General features: G+C 65.4%; 1 protein-coding gene across 1 annotated transcript in view; it reads right to left on the reverse strand.

Moving 5' to 3' along the window:
- CAPN2 (calpain 2) overlaps nt 1–15,944 on the reverse strand; it is a 66,956-nt gene that overhangs the window by 17,167 nt on the left and 33,845 nt on the right. The window contains exons 6-20 of the mRNA XM_040451965.1: nt 15,164–15,297; nt 14,250–14,418; nt 13,155–13,238; nt 11,744–11,829; nt 11,135–11,209; nt 10,519–10,679; nt 8,856–9,025; nt 7,570–7,581; nt 6,119–6,330; nt 5,000–5,036; nt 4,251–4,316; nt 3,277–3,334; nt 1,774–1,838; nt 1,041–1,109; nt 443–531 (exon numbers count right to left, since the gene is read on the reverse strand). Of these exons, the coding sequence (XP_040307899.1) occupies nt 443–531; nt 1,041–1,109; nt 1,774–1,838; nt 3,277–3,334; nt 4,251–4,316; nt 5,000–5,036; nt 6,119–6,330; nt 7,570–7,581; nt 8,856–9,025; nt 10,519–10,679; nt 11,135–11,209; nt 11,744–11,829; nt 13,155–13,238; nt 14,250–14,418; nt 15,164–15,297 (1,487 nt within the window). The remainder of the gene's footprint in view (nt 1–442; nt 532–1,040; nt 1,110–1,773; nt 1,839–3,276; nt 3,335–4,250; nt 4,317–4,999; nt 5,037–6,118; nt 6,331–7,569; nt 7,582–8,855; nt 9,026–10,518; nt 10,680–11,134; nt 11,210–11,743; nt 11,830–13,154; nt 13,239–14,249; nt 14,419–15,163; nt 15,298–15,944) is intronic.

A 15,944-nucleotide genomic window follows, 5' to 3' on the forward strand; every position in this document is an offset into this window, starting at 1 on the left:
CCTTGCCGTCCTAGTCCGGAAGGCCCTGCAGCGGGGGGCACCCCCCCCTCGCACTGGGACCGCGTGGGGGGAGGTGGATCTCGCTGAATCCAGGTATCTGGGGTCTCAGTGTCGGGCCTTTATGTTGCCCGTGGGGGACTCACTACAGAGGGGAGCAGAGACCCTCGTGTCAGCCCTGCACCTGGCAAGGGCCGGGGGCCCGCTCGCCCCACCAGCCTCTCGGAGGAAATGTAGATTCAGGAAGGTATGGCGGGCAGAGCGTTTTACCAGGGAGCTTTTAAAAGGGGAACGGAAAGGACGTGTTTGTACCAAAGCAGCACCCCCTTTGTCTCACGGTCACTGACCTCCACAGGGTGCGGAGCACAGTCTCCCGTACCCCACAGCCGGGATGGAGCCAGCGCTCGCGTATCCCGCGGCCGGACGGAAGAGAGAAAACAGCCACGAGGCGTTACCTGCTTCCTCCAGTGCTTTCCGCATCTCGTAGGAGTTCATGGTGCCAGACCTGTCCACGTCGATTTCCCGGTAAATTTTCTGGAATGAGAAATAATTCCAAGAACCATGACCCAAAGCGAGGCAGGCAGCAAGTTGGCTCGCGCCGAGGGCCACGCGGATGCAGATTTCCCAGCTTTGCCTCCGGTGGCCTTGGAAGAGTCGCCCACCTCTCTGCCTTAATTAGCTAATAGCGTTGGCCTCTCCCGTGAGCCGGTTTGTCAGCACACCCGTCAGCCAACCAGCCAGCCACCACGGCTCACGTTATCTTATCCGACTGTCGTGCTTGAGCTGCTAAAAACCCATGTTACAAAAGGCGACGTGGCTTCTCCAGGACGCTTTCGGGAACAGCTGTTAGGGGACCCCACTTCCGGTCGGCGCCAGGCAAGGGCAGGAGGCGGGCTCATCTTTGCTGTCTGCGTGTGGCCAGCCTGTCTCTGTGGGTCCAGTCGCCACCCTGGGGATGTCCCTCCCACCTCGCAAAGGGTTGTACGGGCACCGCACGACCCTGACACAGCCCCCCCGCCCCCCGGCGGCCTCCAGGCGCTCACCTGGTACTTCTGAATCTTTGTCCAAAGAACGTAGAACTCCTTCAGCCCCAGCTTGCCACTGCCATCTGACTGCCTGCGGTTAAGGAGAGCCCGGCCGTGGGTGTGTCCCCTCCACCGGATGGCGCTGACGCCCACAGCATATCTGTAGGCGGCTCCTGCTGTAGGACCCGGCCTGCCTCTGAGGCTGGCGGAGGGCCCAGAAGGAGGCCTCTGGCGACCCTGACCTTTGCTGGTTGGTCTGGGGATGCGGGGGGCCCCGGCCCCGGTGAGAACGAGCTGTCACATGACCTGCAGAGGCCCCTGCCCCCCCGCCCCCGCTAAGTTCCGCAGTGCTTCTAAGGCCTCTTGTGAGGCAACCACTGTGAGCCCATGAGAGGAAACTTCGAGCAGCACAGAACATCCGTGCCCAGGACTTGTCCCTGAGCCACGAGTCGAGGCTGCGGGCGGCCGGGGAAGGAGCTGCCCACGGTGGGCGGGCCCCACACCCGCGATCGGGAAAACCCACAGCCAGAGGAGACTGGTCTGCGGGGTATTTTCCACGGCCGCTCGGGCACAGCTGAGCGGCCGCCTCCCGTGCGGGGACCTGGGACACGGCCCTCGGCTCCCCCTCATCTGCAGCTCCTCAACTCCCCTTCAGGGGCCTCTGGACTCTGGACGGGAGGGGCGCGGTGTCAGAGCCCCCAGGGCGGGGGTCTCAAACGCCTTGTCTGGGCTCTGCCGCCTGGAAGGATACGTCCAGCATGTCCACCATGATCTTACAGGTCTCAATGCTGAAGCCATCCGACTTGATGTCCTGGCCTGTAAGACAAAGTACCAGTGATGGTTACGTCCCACAGAGACACGCTGTCCCCGGGATCCCCCTCGAGGAAGTGCTCATCCGTCCCTCCGGGGCCACAGCAGGCCGGTGGCTGTCGGAGGGGCTGAGGGAGGGGGGCGTCCGCCTGTGATTTGCCCCGAGGACAAGAACCTGTCCGGAGTGGCCGCGGCGGGTGGCTGGCGGCCTGCAGGAGACCCTCATCACAAGTAGGAACCTGGTCCCTCCCGGACTCCATGAGGGGTCCCCCTCTTGTCCTGTCCTTGTAAAGGCTGCCACTTAACTCGCAGCTGCCCTCGTGGGCACAGACCCCTCCCCGGCCGGGGCAGAGGCAGGGGTCAGCGGGCAGCCGGGGGCAGGGAGGCTGAGCCCCGGCGCGGCCTGGCTCTTTCCGCCTCCGTCTGCGCGGGAACAAGGAGGCTTTGACGGCCACACGCCTCAGCAGCCCTGTGACCTCACTCGTGCCTGGCGGCCTCCGGGACGCGCACCATCTTCTTGTCCGCGCCTGGCCTGCCCGGGGAGGAACCGGTTACGAGCGGATCCCTCCCCACATCCTCCGCGGTGGATGGGCGGCCGGCCAGGCTCTTCTCTGGCCGTGAGGGAGTTTGCCATGGGTTAGGCCGGCTGCTGGTGGCGCCCAGCGCTGCTGCTCAGGACACGCAACGTCCAGCCTCGCGGGGTCTGACCTCACACAGACCCGCGCGGGGACGGCGGTCTCTTTGAGGGCCGTGCGGCTCCTGTGATAATTTGCGGGGGAGGAAATGTGTCCCCGGGGCTGGCCTGTCCTGTTTCTGACCCGGACGCAGTTCCAGGTGTCCCGGGCCCTCCTCAGGCCCCTCTGGGCCTCACCCCTTCTTCCAGGAGCCTGCCAGCCGCCTCTGGGCCCTCAGGTCCCTGGCCTGGCTCATCAGTTCAAGGGAAACCATGGCTCTCCGAGTAAAGAGCCAGTCAGACGAGGCTCCTGACATGCACGCTGGGGAGATGCTTTGCACACCGTTCCGTGGTTCCAGACGGCCCGTTTACCCTTCCACCCTGGCTACTGAGTGAGGTGGTATCACTCCATCCACGGCTCCGCCCCCCTTCCAGCTGACCGTCCGAGGGGCCGCCACACGGAGCGCGGGCTCTGCGTCAGGCAGCTTCGCAGGGCACCCGTTGGAGGCTCCCCAATCTCTGGGGTTAGGTAGTGACGCTCCTGCTTTCCAGGTGCAGCAAGAGAGCCCGAGGCTCTCCGCGCACGGGCTTCCAGCAAGAGCCAGCCAGTGGTGGTCTCGACCTGGGGCCCTCTGATCCTGAGTGACCAGGGCACACAGAGCCTCCTCTGCCCAGTTCCTCAGGGGGCCGCGGGCTGGCGGGTGTTTACGTGCGGGCGGGAGGGGACCGGCGGCTGGGAGGGGACCGGGGCCCCACCAGGAGGGCACTTACGCTTGGCCAGCACCCTCCTCAGGATGGTCTGCAGCTCGAAGGCCGAGATCTCCGCGTCCTGTGGGCACGAAGCAGAGCGTGGTCACCGCCCGGCGGCCGCCGGACGCGGGAGGCTCCGCCCACGTCAGGTGCACTGGGCGGGGCTGGGCGGGGCCTGTGATGTGCGGGTCCAGCGCCCCCTGCAGGCCGCACGTCCCGGCGGACCGCTGGCCCCGTGGACACAGTTGAGAACCCTCCGCTCCACTCACGCGTGCGGTCCCACTCGACGCCCTTCTGATCCCAGTCCTCCGCCCGTCGCCCCTTTCCTCCCCTTTGAAACCCGGGTCTGGCTCCTTGCAAAGCTGGTGAGGGCCCAGCTGTCTCCCCGCCGCTCTTCCTCTGAGGCCCCAGCTCCCGGGGCGAGTCTGGTGCCCTACACACGCCCTCGTGTTGGGGGACAGGGGAGGAGGGACGGGGGGACGAGCCCAAGTCGCAAGACCACCATGGGCCACAGTCCCTTCTCCTAGGGGTGGGGGCGGGGCCCACGTGCCGCGGACCAGCGGGAACAGGTGTCTGTGACATGAGGCCAGAGACCTGGTGGCCCCAGAGCTCTGTTTGGACTGGCTGGTCAGACAGGGCTGGACGGGGGCGGGGGGGGGGGGGGGCGGCCAGGGGGAAACGCCTGAATGAACTGTGCCCTGAGCCGTGCTCTTGAGATGTTCTACCCTTCTGTCCCTTGAGCGTCTCTGTGGACATCAGGGACATCCCAGCTGGATGCAGAGGACAGGAAGCAGCTGGAACCCTAAGGCCAGAGGGAGTCGGAGCCAGAGCAGACGCCAAGCGGCAGCCCCACCGTGTGGGCAGGAGCCCCAGTCCCCCCGCGACGCCTCTTGCTTCTACTCTTGCCTCTGCCCCTTTGGAGTCGCGTCGGGGACGAGACTGTCCCTTCGAGTGGACCGCAGCGCAGGGCAGAGGCCGCGTGTGCAGACACCCACCTCGCCTGCCAGCTGTGCAAACAGCCTTCTGAAGCCGTCGTCAATGTCGTCCTCGCTGGCATCGTTCTGGAAGGGGGGACACGGGAGCAGGTCAGAGCCAAGGAGGCGCCTCCCGCGCCTTGGCTTGAGACCAAGGGCAGTGTGAGGAATTAAGGGCGGATGAGAGAGGGATGGAAAGCCTGAGGGAGGGGTTAACAAGTCCTCACGGAGGCGTCTCCTCTAGCCCTCAACCAGGACACCCTTCCTGGTCTACACTAGTGGGGATCCAGAAGCAGAGCCCAGCCGGAATGTTCTAGAAGGTCTTTGACAGTGGCCCCTGGACTATTCACTCTCTCCCTGGGGACAGGGGACAGAGGAAGGGCCTTCCGTCATGTTGGCTGTGGTCTCCTTCCTGGACTTGGGATTTGTGGTGGTCAGGCCTCCCCTGGGACCCCCAAACCCTCGGGATTCACCACTATTTGAACAGCGACCCTTGGTGTTACCCTCGGGAGCCTCAGAAATCTCATCACCCAGCGTTTTCATTTTACAGATGAGGAAACTGAGGCCCAGGAAAGGTGGCGAGAAGCCCGTGGTCCCGTGCGCGGGGGTGGGGTGGTCAAGGGCCACGCACTGGCCGGTGCAGGTGCAGGGGGCGACCCTAGTTTCAAGCTGCGGGCACGAGGTCCTGGGACCCCCTAGCGATTAGGAGGGGCCCCTCTGGGTCCTGGGCAGTCGGGGGCAGAGCGGGCAGGTCCGGAGGTCACACACACCTCATCAAGGTCAGCCTCGATCTCGTCGTCAACCACCCTGGAAACAGAGGGAGACTGTGTTACCGGAAAGGAGGTGGGGGTGGGACGCACGTGGTGCCAAAATCAAGGCCGATGGCACGTGTGACTGTTAGGGCAGCGCAGGGCGGGGCGGGCAGGGTCACTGGACCACAGCCCTGCACGGAGGAGGCGGAGGCGGGCAGGGACTTTCTTGCTCCTCGAGAAGCATGTGTGGGGACAGCAGACCCCGGCACCCGCTCTCCGATTCTGTGGCAATCTCTGTCACATAAACCTTCCACACCCGGGATCCTGCAAGGTCCCTGCTGCCTACGGGTCCTGCTCGGAGGCCGGGGTGTGGTCTCAGCTGAATCTCGGGCAGCTGGGGCGGTGCCCTGTGCTGTGTGCGGCGCTGGGCCCTTCTTGGGCCCCGGGACCCTCCACTGGTCCACCGAGGGCCCCGGCCGCTGTGCCCGCGGCTGGCCCGAGCCGGCCCATCGGACACACTGTCCTGGGTCTGATGGGAGCCCGTGGCACGAGGTAGAGGCAACACAGCACGTGCCGTGTGCCCTGCTTCCCGTCTGTTCAAAGCCCCCGTGTTTCTCCGTAAATCTCCTTTTGCTTAAGCCGCCGAGGAGGATTACGTCTCCTGCAATCAGGTGCCCAACCGAATAGATGCGGCTGAGGCAGCGGCCAACGGGGCAAGAGCCATTGGGAACCGAGCCATCCTGACAAGTGGCCCTGGACCGCTGGGCCCAGTGACCACCGAGGCCGTCACTCGAGGGCCGCTGGACGGAAAGGATTATACGGTGCGGCCCAGCCTCTCCCTGTGAGGTGCCTGGGTCCAGCCGTCCAACCCGTGTCGTTACGACGAATGTGACAGCTCGATCTTTCGGAGACGCAGCTGCCACAGCAGATTCTGCGCTAGGCTCCACAGCCGCCCTTTCTAACCGCGAATACCCTGCATGGCTCATTTCTTTGCTCGCTGGAATGTAACGCTGAGGTCCTTCCAGCTGCGCCCTGGAAGCGGGTGGGTGTCGCAGGGCAGAAACTCGGAGGGAGGGCGCCGCGCTCCAGGGCACGGGGATGGGGACGGGGGGCGGGGAGGAGGGCAGGAGCACCTACTGGTAGTCGGCCTTCTTCTCGGAAAAGACCCGGACGCAGAAGTCCCCGTCCTTGTTGGGCTCGAAGGTGGACGGCACCAGGATGTACTCCCCAGGCGGCAGCTTGAACCGGTTCAGCACCTCCCGCAGGTTGATGAAGGTGTCGGACCGCTCCCTCGCCCGGTGCGTCAGGAAGAAGTTTCTGCTGAGGTGGATGTTAGTCTGTCCAGTCATCTGAGGGACAAACAGAAACAGAAGGGAGTAGACGGCAGAGAGAGCCCCAAATCCGCATTGTTTTTGCTCATGGAGAAGGCGACGATGCCCGCCGTTCCAGATCAAACGCAAACTTCCCGCCCACGAGAACCAATGTCCACGGAGGGGCTCAGGGCACGTGCGGCGGGGGTCCCGCGTGCACCCAGCTCTGCAGAGACCCCATCTGCACACGGAGGGGCTCGGCCGTGAGGCCCCCCGCAGGAGTCGGATCAGTGCTGTGTGGTGTGTGACACGTGAACAAAAGTCGGGACGGGGCCGGGCCAGGAAGGCAGGTGTGGTCGGGCTGGCCGCCGCGAGGCCGGAACTCACCAGAGGGATCCGGAGAAGCCCAGCTTGCCCCGGACGGCACTGCCCGGCCCGACAGTGTGTACCACTGGGGTGGAGGGGGGCACGCTGCATGGTCACTGGATCACCCATGGCCTTTATGGACCCACATGGCTGCTGTACTTCCCACCAGCCTGCTAATGCCAGCTGTGAGCCTACTACGTGCTCTCACGCCATTCACCTCATCGCTATGGTCCCTCCAGGTGGGTGGTGGACCAAGTTTTATTGAAAAAGAAACAGAGAGGGACGCCTGGGGGCTCAGTCGGTTAAGCGTCCTACTTCGGCTCAGGTCGTGATCTCGCTGTGCATGAATTCGAGCCCCGCATCGGGCTCTGTGCCGACAGCTCAGAGCCTGGAGCCTGCTTGGGATTCTGTGCCTCCCTCTCTCTCTGCTTCCCCTGCTCATGCTCTCTTTTTCGGAAATAAATAATAAAACCTTTAAAACATTAAAAAAAAAAAAAAAAAAAAAGAGAAAGAAACTGAGGTCCAGAGAGGACCCATAACTTGTTTGAGGCCACACGGCCTGCAAATGGCAGGGCTGGGGAGTGGATCCAGGCCCCTGGGCTCCCACATCATCTTAGGCACAGTCCTGGGGCTCACCTTTCCCTTCAGGCTTGTTTTAGGGGGAACTGCAGGACTCTGCGGAGAGCCTCCTGCATCCCAGACCACACGTCGTCCACCCAGAGCTGACCCGTGCCCCGCAGGGACTCCCCAGAGACCTGGCCCTGAGCTCGGCCCAGCAGGCCCTGGGACCTGAGCAACCTCCCCAGGGTGCCCCCAGCCACCAGCCCTGCCCAGGCCTCCCGGGACCCCCCAAGCCAGCAGTCGGGGCCTTGTGCCTGGTGGTGAACACGAGCCAGCGTCTCCCAGACGTACCTCCTCCGGCACCTGCGGGCACAAAGGAGAGCACACTTCAGATTCCCGGAAGCTGTATGAGGCCACCCCCGTGATGGGCTGCAGCCCCCTATCCCCTGCAGCTCTAGCAACGTGAGGTGACTCAGCACAGTAATTGTTTTCCAAGGGCCCCCAACCGTTCCCACACGGAGGACAAACCTCGTGACCCAGCAACAATGTGGCTGAGCCCTTAGCGCCATTGCTAATTTATGGAGCATAAAACCGGGGCACGGAGCCGTGAAACGCCCGGCTGAGGTCTCCCCGCCCCCAACTCGAGGGTGCCCGCCGGGCTGGGAGCCAGCAGGCGTCACACCCAGCCCGTGTGTCCTTGGGCGAGTCAGCTCCCTCTGTTGCCAAAGTTTCCTTGTCTCTAAAGGGGACCAAGTGACCCCCCCCCGTGCTCCCCAACTCCAGAGCCCAGGACCGGCTTTGCACACCCATGAGGCGGGGGGTGGGCTCTGCGTCACGTCCCGTTGGCATTTTCCCTGGGGTCGCTTTGTCCCAGAGCAGAAGTCCTCAGCTCCCATTTCAGAGGCCGAGGGGCTCAGAGCTCATGTGCACGCCTGCAACGGTGGCAGGTGACCCACTCTACAGGCGGGGTCCTGTTACGGGCGCCACGTTGCCAGTGATGAGTGAGCGTCTGACCTCTGACCTCTACCAGCGGCATGCTGCCCTCCCCACCACGGAGGTTTCCCTGAATGTGGGGACCGCCCCTCCTCATCCGAGCGGCTCTGGGCCGTGCTGCAGGGAGGAGTGGGGCGGGCATGGTGGGGGGCAGAGCCCGGCCTTGCTATGACTTGGTTGGAAATGAAGCCCCTGCGGGCGGCACAGAGCTCGCGTTCCCGGCCCTGAGCTGGTCCCAGCGGGACGCTGGAGCGGTACCTGCCCGAAGTGTCCCCTGTGGGGGCTCTGATCTAGGCCTGGAGGTCGGCGGGCCAAGCAGAGCACCAGGCCTGGTTGGGGGGGGGGGGTGTCTCAGAAGAGGCGGGAGGCCTCTAAAAAGAGTAGACTGTCCCCAAAGCGGCTGTGGGGCCTAGGCAAGCCCTAGGCACCTCCGGGGACACGGACCAGCTGCAGGGACCTCGGGGTGTCTCCTCGCACCGACCCGGCCCGGCCGCCACATCTCGCACACAGAGTTTTGCTGTAAAAGCCCTGCTTTCCCTGGGCTGGCCTCCTGACGGGGCCCTGGGGCCCACCGTGCCCATGGGGAGGGCAGTCCCCCCCCCGGGGCTGAGAGCAGGGAAGGAGGCGGCCCATGCTGCCCCCACCTCATAGATGCCGAAGCCGATGGTGTGCATGTCCTCCCCCATCTTCCTCTGTCGCCGCCGGTGCTTCTGGATGAGGCCAACCAGGAAGGTGCACCCGCTCTCTCCGTCCTCCTGGTCCTCGTCCTCCTCCTCCAGCTTGATCAGGTACTGAGGGTTCATCCAGAACGTGTCTGCGGCCAGAGAGGGGCCGGGTCACTGAGGATTCGGGGCCGCCCCTGCCCCTGCAGGTGCGCACGGGGAGGGGGAGGGAGCCTCATAAAGACGGGTGGGCAGGTGGGCGGGCGCTGGGGGGCTGTGGACAGAGCCGGCCGGCACTTGCCTGGGGACCACGGGGACCCATGTCAGAAACTCCCTCGCACGGTTCTCTCGCCCGCCCTCAGGCTGGCTCATCTTTGTCAGTCGGGAACAGGGTGTTAGGGCTGAGCCCCTGCGGCCCCTGTCCCACCCCAGGCCCAGCTGGCCGGGCTGGGACACTGTGGGGGCACACGCTCCCGCACGCCCTCTGTGAACCCCGAGGCAGGAACATCCTGTGCAAATTCCCGCCTCTTCTTCTGTGTCCCGTTGTCCACCCCAGGGTGTGTCTGCCCCCCCCCCCCCCGCCCAGTTCCAAAGTCCATTTATGGAAGGACCAGAGATTCGTTCACGTCTGAGAACAACTCCCCTCGCCCACCTAACAGGATAAACTCTTTGTTGGGGAAATAAAGGGGTCATTTGGTGCAGGGGTCAGCAAACTACAGCTTGGAGGGCCCCTGGCCGCCTGTTTTCGTAAATAAAGCTTTATGACAACACGGCCATGTTGTTGAAGGCCTGGCGGCCTTCGGGTGACGGCGGCGGAGCTGACAGAAAAGCGGTAGAAATTGACGCTCACCAAGCCCCAGATGTTTCCCATCTGGCCCCTGAGAGATTTGCCGGCCCCGCATCCAGCGAGCGGCTTGTCGGGGGCAGACGGCCTCCCCAGCACCTCTGGAACCGCCACTTGGTGGCTGGAGGGGAAGGACTGAAAGCACCAGAACTCGAGATCCCACCACCTGTCCGCGGCCCGGGATGCCAGGGGAGCCCCAGTCTCCCCATCAGTGGAGAATCGGCACACGACCATCACGTGGCCTCCGCGGTCAGACTGCCTGCGTCACGTCCCCGTGAGGGGTACCGTGAGGTCACTTAACCTCTCCAAGCGGCGGTCCCCTCACCTTAAAGATGAAGAGGACAGCAGTGTGCCCGCCGTGGAGGCTCATGAAGACAGACGGGGTCAAATGCACATAAACCACTTGGGACGGTCCCCAGGCCCGATGTGTCATATCACACCGACTCAATTTCTGCGGCTCAGGGGGAGGGGAGCCCTGGGCCACAAGGCAGAAGGTCGGGGGTCAACGAGGGAGGGACCGGGGACCCCGTCTGAGCCGGGCCCGAGTGCGCAAGAGGGCTGCGGGCGATGGTTGGGGCCCGGGTGTGCAGCGGCCCTGTGGGCGAGGTCCCTGCAGGGCGGGGCTGCCTGGGCTTCACGTGGACGGAGTGGCCCGTGGGCCTGAGCTGGGACCACGCTCGGCCTCACGGGGTGTGGTGGGGGCCATGGCACAGGGGAACCTAGGGCTGGGGAGGCCGCGTGTGGGGTGTGGCGGGGCAGGGGCCAGGCGAGCACGGACGAGGGCCCGGCGGGCGGCCTTACTCGGGTAGTTCCTGCAGCCTCCCGCGGTGGAGCCCCGCCTCCAGGTCCCGTCCACCTTGGTGAGCTTCCACTTCTTGTAGGACTCACTGGTGAGGGTGTCGGGGGTCAGGTTGCAAATCTCCAGGCGAGAATAGTGCCTCAGAAAGTCACCGAACGACATCCTGGCGGAGGCAGGGCGAGGGCGCCCCGGTCACGGGAGGGCACGCTGCCGAACCCTGACCTTCCGCCCAAGGCCAGCCCAGGAGCCGGTGAGGGCAGGCAGAGCGGCCAGCAGGCGCGGATTCCAGCTCTTTCCCGCTGGGCCGCGTTGGACACTGCCCACCGGTGAACCCGCGGGCCCAGCCCTGCTCTCGAAAGGCCTGGTTCTCGAGTGTGGGGACAACTCGGAACTGGTTGGGAGAACGGCCCCGTCCTTCCGGGTTTCTGTCGGGATCCGGACACGCCTGCAGGACTCCCTCCTGCTTTCTGAGGGGTTGTGCCACCCCCTTGTTGAGAGGGACGAATGGTTCCATTCAGGGTCTTACGGTGAATTTGAAACGATGGGGGCAGATCCCACGGTCCCCGTCTCCCTAATGTCCCGCTACAGCCCACCGGCAGACCCCTCCAGCAAGCTTACCAGAACTCTCCGTCTTCGTGCCGTCTGGTCAGCCTCTCCCTCACCTCTGGGTCGACGCTGTTCCAGTTGGGGCAGCTGGAAAACCACGTGACGGGAGGGTGTTAGCACCAGTGCCGGCGAGGATGTGTCCCCAGGACCCCAGCGGAGGCCCTGGGGACACACTCGAGGGCCAGGAGCCCCAGGAACAGAGGGGGTGAGGCCAGATGTCGCCCTGGACGGTGGCAGGAAGAAGACAGACAGTCCGGGGGGGAGACGGGGCGGCATTGGCGGCCAGGACCAGACAGCCCCGTTTTAACGGGAACAGAAAATCCAAGGTGTCGCTGACCTGCAGGCACCTGGCCTGACCTGGCCGCAGCCCCGCTGTGGCGCCTGCCCGGGAACCTGTGTTCTCCCCCGGGGCCCGCCAGCGGGGACGCTGAGCCAGGGAGGCGTGGACCTCGAGCTCACGGCAGGAGCGCCGGCTTGGACAGGGCGCCAGACCGCTGGGATGTGCTGGTGGCCCCTAGAGGGGCACCTGCCTGAGGGGGCACGGCCCTGTGACCCCGGGGCCCTGCTCCTGCACAGCCGCCTGCCTCCGGCCTCCCCCCGCCCGCAGCCGCCTCTCCTCACTTGTCATTCCACCGGCCCGTCCACTCCACCTCTCCCCAGGGGTTTCGGATGCGGATCAGCTTCTGCAGGCTCCCCCCACTCTCCACCTGCAGACGGGGCACAGGGAGGGGGCGCTGAGCTCCAGCCGAGCCTGGACGCGCTCGGGCCCAAGGCCCCTTCTCCACGAGCCAGGAGGGGTGGGGTCCATGTTACAAGGGGGTCAGAAAAGGGAGAAGGGCTGGACCCCAGACCCCTCCGGGGGCCGGCTGGGGGAGGACCCGGGTCTTTGACCCCGAACCTCAGCTTCACTGTGCTGTGGTCTCGGGAGCCCCCGGCGCCTCCCGGCCTGTGGCAGAAACAAGGTGCTGAGAAGCAGGTGTGCCGCCTGGATCTCCAGTGAATCCCGGGGCGGGGGGGGGGGGCGGCGCGTTTCTACGAAGGGTGTTTTGTAGCAGCCGGGAACACGTAACCTGAACCCTGTGTCAGATGCCGCTGCCGGGTGGATGTTTATTTTCGTTGGCGTGGGAACGGAGATGGCATTATGTGACAGAGTGTCCTCACTCGTGGGAGGTGGCCGTGGAAGTATTCGGGGGCAAAGCGTGATGGCGTCTGACACTTCCTTCCATGCGGCTCGGAAAGCAGCACAGGGAGGGAGGACGTGTGCAGAACCCTAGGTGTCGAGTCTGGGGAAACCGCACTGGGGCGGGCATCACACTGTTCTTGCAACTTTTCCACAGACTTGAACTTTTTCAAAATAAAACAACGGATGTGTGGGAGGTGGTAGATGGAGAATAGAATAAAAGTCCCGGGTTTAAAAGAAATGGAGCCCCGGACAAGTCAGACGACATGGGGTTTGTACGTGGCAGTGGGGCTGTCCTGTTTCTAGTGACGCTGCATGGGCAGATGGGGACTGCGGGCAGACGGGGGACCATGGGCAGCGGGTGCCACGGCAGACGGGGGACCGCGGGCAGCGGGGGTCGGTGGGCAGACGGGGACCGCGGGCAGGGGAACAGCCCTATGGTGTGTGTCATCACGGCCTCCAGCTCGGGGGTACGGAGGGGCGGGGGTTTAGGAGAAGTTGCCCAGGCCGCTGGCCAGAGGCCGTCCGATCTGAACAGGAATTCGGGCACTAACGTTGTTGTGAGGTCAGACGCAAAAGCACTCTGAAGGGTCTACACCACTCTGTGCATGCAGTAGCTGGTCCCGGGGGCAAAGTGAGTCTAAACAAGCACAGTGGGAGGGTGGGACCCGGCCGAGAGGGGACACCAGCTGGCCGCCCCACCCAGGCTCCCTCGGCTTCAGGGATCTGAGGCCTGGCGGCCGGGCCGCGGGAATGAGGCCGCCCCCCTCCTCCTGGTAACCACCCGCCCAGCCAAGCCGACCGCCGCGTCAGGGACATGACGCCCCCCCCCGAAAACCCCGGCCGCCTCACCTCCTCCGCCCCGGTGACTGAGTACGCGTGCCCCTTCACCAGCTTCTGGAAGGTGATGGCCTCCGAGTCCGCCATGCTGGTGATCTGGAGACAGGGGAGGAATCAGGTGGACGCAGCGGCCTCGCCCTCACCCCTGCTCCCTCCAGTCCCTCCACCAAACCCCCGGCCTCCGGGCCTGGGGGAGGACAACCTCCCGGCTGCCCGTGGACGGAGCAGGCCTGGGGAGCCCAGCGGACGGGTGCTCGCGGCCCTCTGCAGGGGGCACGGGAGAGGGCACGCCCTCAGGGTGCTGGAGGCCCTGGTGGCCCAGCCCGCTGCTCCCAGGAGGACAGCTGTTTGCCGTGGCTGCTGATGTGCCCCTGTTGTGTTAGAACCTCCTCAGCCCCCCCCACCCCAACCACTGGGCGGAAGGGGGCCCGCTGTGTTGGTGACCAGGCAGAGGGGCCGAGAGGAGGGTATTCTGCCCCAACACGGTGTGCGGGTGAAGTCAGGGTCCCTTCCACTTGGTGCAGCTCCGCGGACGCCTCCCCTCCCCCCACCCCCCGGCTGGATGGGGAGACGCCTGACTCACGAACCGCTTAGTGAGGCCAATTAGGTCTTCAAATTTCCTGGGTAGGAGTTTGTTGTTTAGCAAGTTGCCCAGAGACTTGGGCCCCGAGAGTGGGGCCTTCTCACGTCTGTCCCCGCGGGGAACAAGCCCGCAGCAGCACCGGGCTCCAGAGTGGGCTGGGCCTGGAAGAGGCCTGGGGACGGGACGCAGGGCAACCTTGCCTTCCTCTGGGGGGCCGTGCGGCAAGGCCGCTATGAGATGTCCCTCCCGATGCCTCCTGCAGCCCCCACCCCCCCCCAGGCCCCTGGGCCCCGAGGCAGCTCAGGGGAGGCTGCGGGGGGCAGGAATCTGGACATGGTCCGGCCCCCGGGACCTGCCGAGGGGTGGGGGCCTCGGGGAACCTGTGGTCCGGGCTGGCCACGCCCTTGCCCACCAGCGGCCCGCAGACAGCCTGGCGGTGGCCACCCATCCAGGTGATGCGCACGCCGTGCTGAAGGGGCTGGGCTCCCAACGGCCAGAGCAGGCAGGGAGGGGCCCGGACTCACGTCGATGGAGCAGCCCAGGAGGGAGCCTTTCTGCAGAGCCTTCTGGATGATCTTGAACAGGTTGGGAGGGGCCTTCCTCAGCTCGTACCACTCGGCGATGCCCCCGGTGAAGTCCTCGAAGCCCTCCGTGGTGGCGCCGCCCGAGAGCGCCTCATAGCAGCCGTTGACCCTGAGGGGAGACGGAAGCCGCTGCCCCTGTGTCCCCCGCTGCCCCAGGCCTCCCTTGCGGGCAGCTCCAGGGACCCTCCGCTCGGACTCCCCCCCACGTGGCCGCCCGAAAATCTCCTAGAACCTCGGGGGTGGAAGGTCCGACCTCCCGCACGGACTGTCTGTCTGTCCTGACGGCGAGGACAGCTGCTCAGGGGCTGTTGGGCATCTACAGCTCAACACAGGCCACAGGGCAGTGACGAGAGCACCTCTACGCACAGAGCGCCCCACGCCGCACCTGACCGCCCTGTGGTGGCCCGCGGCTTCCGGCTGCGCCGTCTGGACCCACGACTGAGAAGCGGTTCTCCCAGCCGGCCGTGGGGACCCCGGCCCTCCTCCCCGCAGGGGCCGCAGGGGCCGGGTCCCTCGTCTGTGGACTCCGCACCCTTGTGTCCTGCCTGCGGCGGGTACGCACCGGCAGAAACCGTGCTGCCCCGGGCTGATGAAAATGTGACATGACCCGGCAGTGACGTGCGAGGGAAGCGGGTCCTTCCCGAGCCAGCCCTGGGCGCCACCGCCCGTCCCAGCGCACAGCGTCGGGAAGGGCCGTTGCCGTCGGGTATCGGGGCGCGGCGCGGCCGGCGGCCCGCGAGCCCAGTTCTGGCCAAAGCGGTCCTTGTGTGGAACGGGACTCCTGCTCGAGGTGGTCCTTGAACACCACCTGCTCTCCCCGGAAGCCGGGGCGGTCGGGGGGCAGGGTCGCTCACTTGGCGTAGGCCTTCTCCAGCAGGGCGCTCCAGAACTCGCTGCCCTCTGCCGAGTGCACGAACAGCAGATCCCCGTCCTTGGTGGGCAGCCTGTCGTCCACGACCACGTCCACCCACTCGCCGTATTGCCAGAACTGTGGGCGCACAGACGCGGGGGTGCTGAGGGGGTGCTGGGGGGCCAGCACGGGGACCCCGGGCCTCGGCGGCCCCTCGGCACAGGCTCCGCCAGCCCATCCCGGGAGGCGGGTCCTCGCTGAGGAACAGAGGGCGCGGCCCACGTCCTTCCCTCTGAGCCCACCCCCCCATTCTTCCCCACCTCGTGCTCTCCTTCACCAGCATCGAAGGAACACGGCAAGCAGCACCTCGCCATTGTGTCCCTTTTCCAGAACTTGGGGATTCCTTCCTGAGCACCCTGCTCTACCTCCCTCCGCAGAAGTCCCTAGAGGTTCCCCACTGCTATTCTCCCTGGGTCCCCGTCAGGGGCAGGCCAGGGAGTTCCTGCAGTCTCTCAAAGTCCTCTGTAGAACAGCGTGTCCTAGGAGTCGCCAAACACTGGGGTCTGATAAACTTGACCAAGCCAGGGGATCTGTTCCAGTGTCCAGGACCTGTTCCTAGCCCCCAGCACTTGTCCTTAGACACCAGGACCCATTCCTGGCCCCCAGCACCTGCCCTTAGCCCCTAGGACCTGTCCTTAGTCCCTAGGACCCATTCCTGTCCCCCAGCACCTGTCCTTAGCCCCCAGGACCTGTCCTTAGCCCCCAGAACCTGCCCTTAGCCCGTA

The sequence above is a fragment of the Herpailurus yagouaroundi genome, unplaced genomic scaffold, assembly GCF_014898765.1.
Source record: "Herpailurus yagouaroundi ecotype Mexico unplaced genomic scaffold, PumYag 205, whole genome shotgun sequence".
Lineage (NCBI taxonomy): Eukaryota > Metazoa > Chordata > Mammalia > Carnivora > Felidae > Herpailurus > Herpailurus yagouaroundi.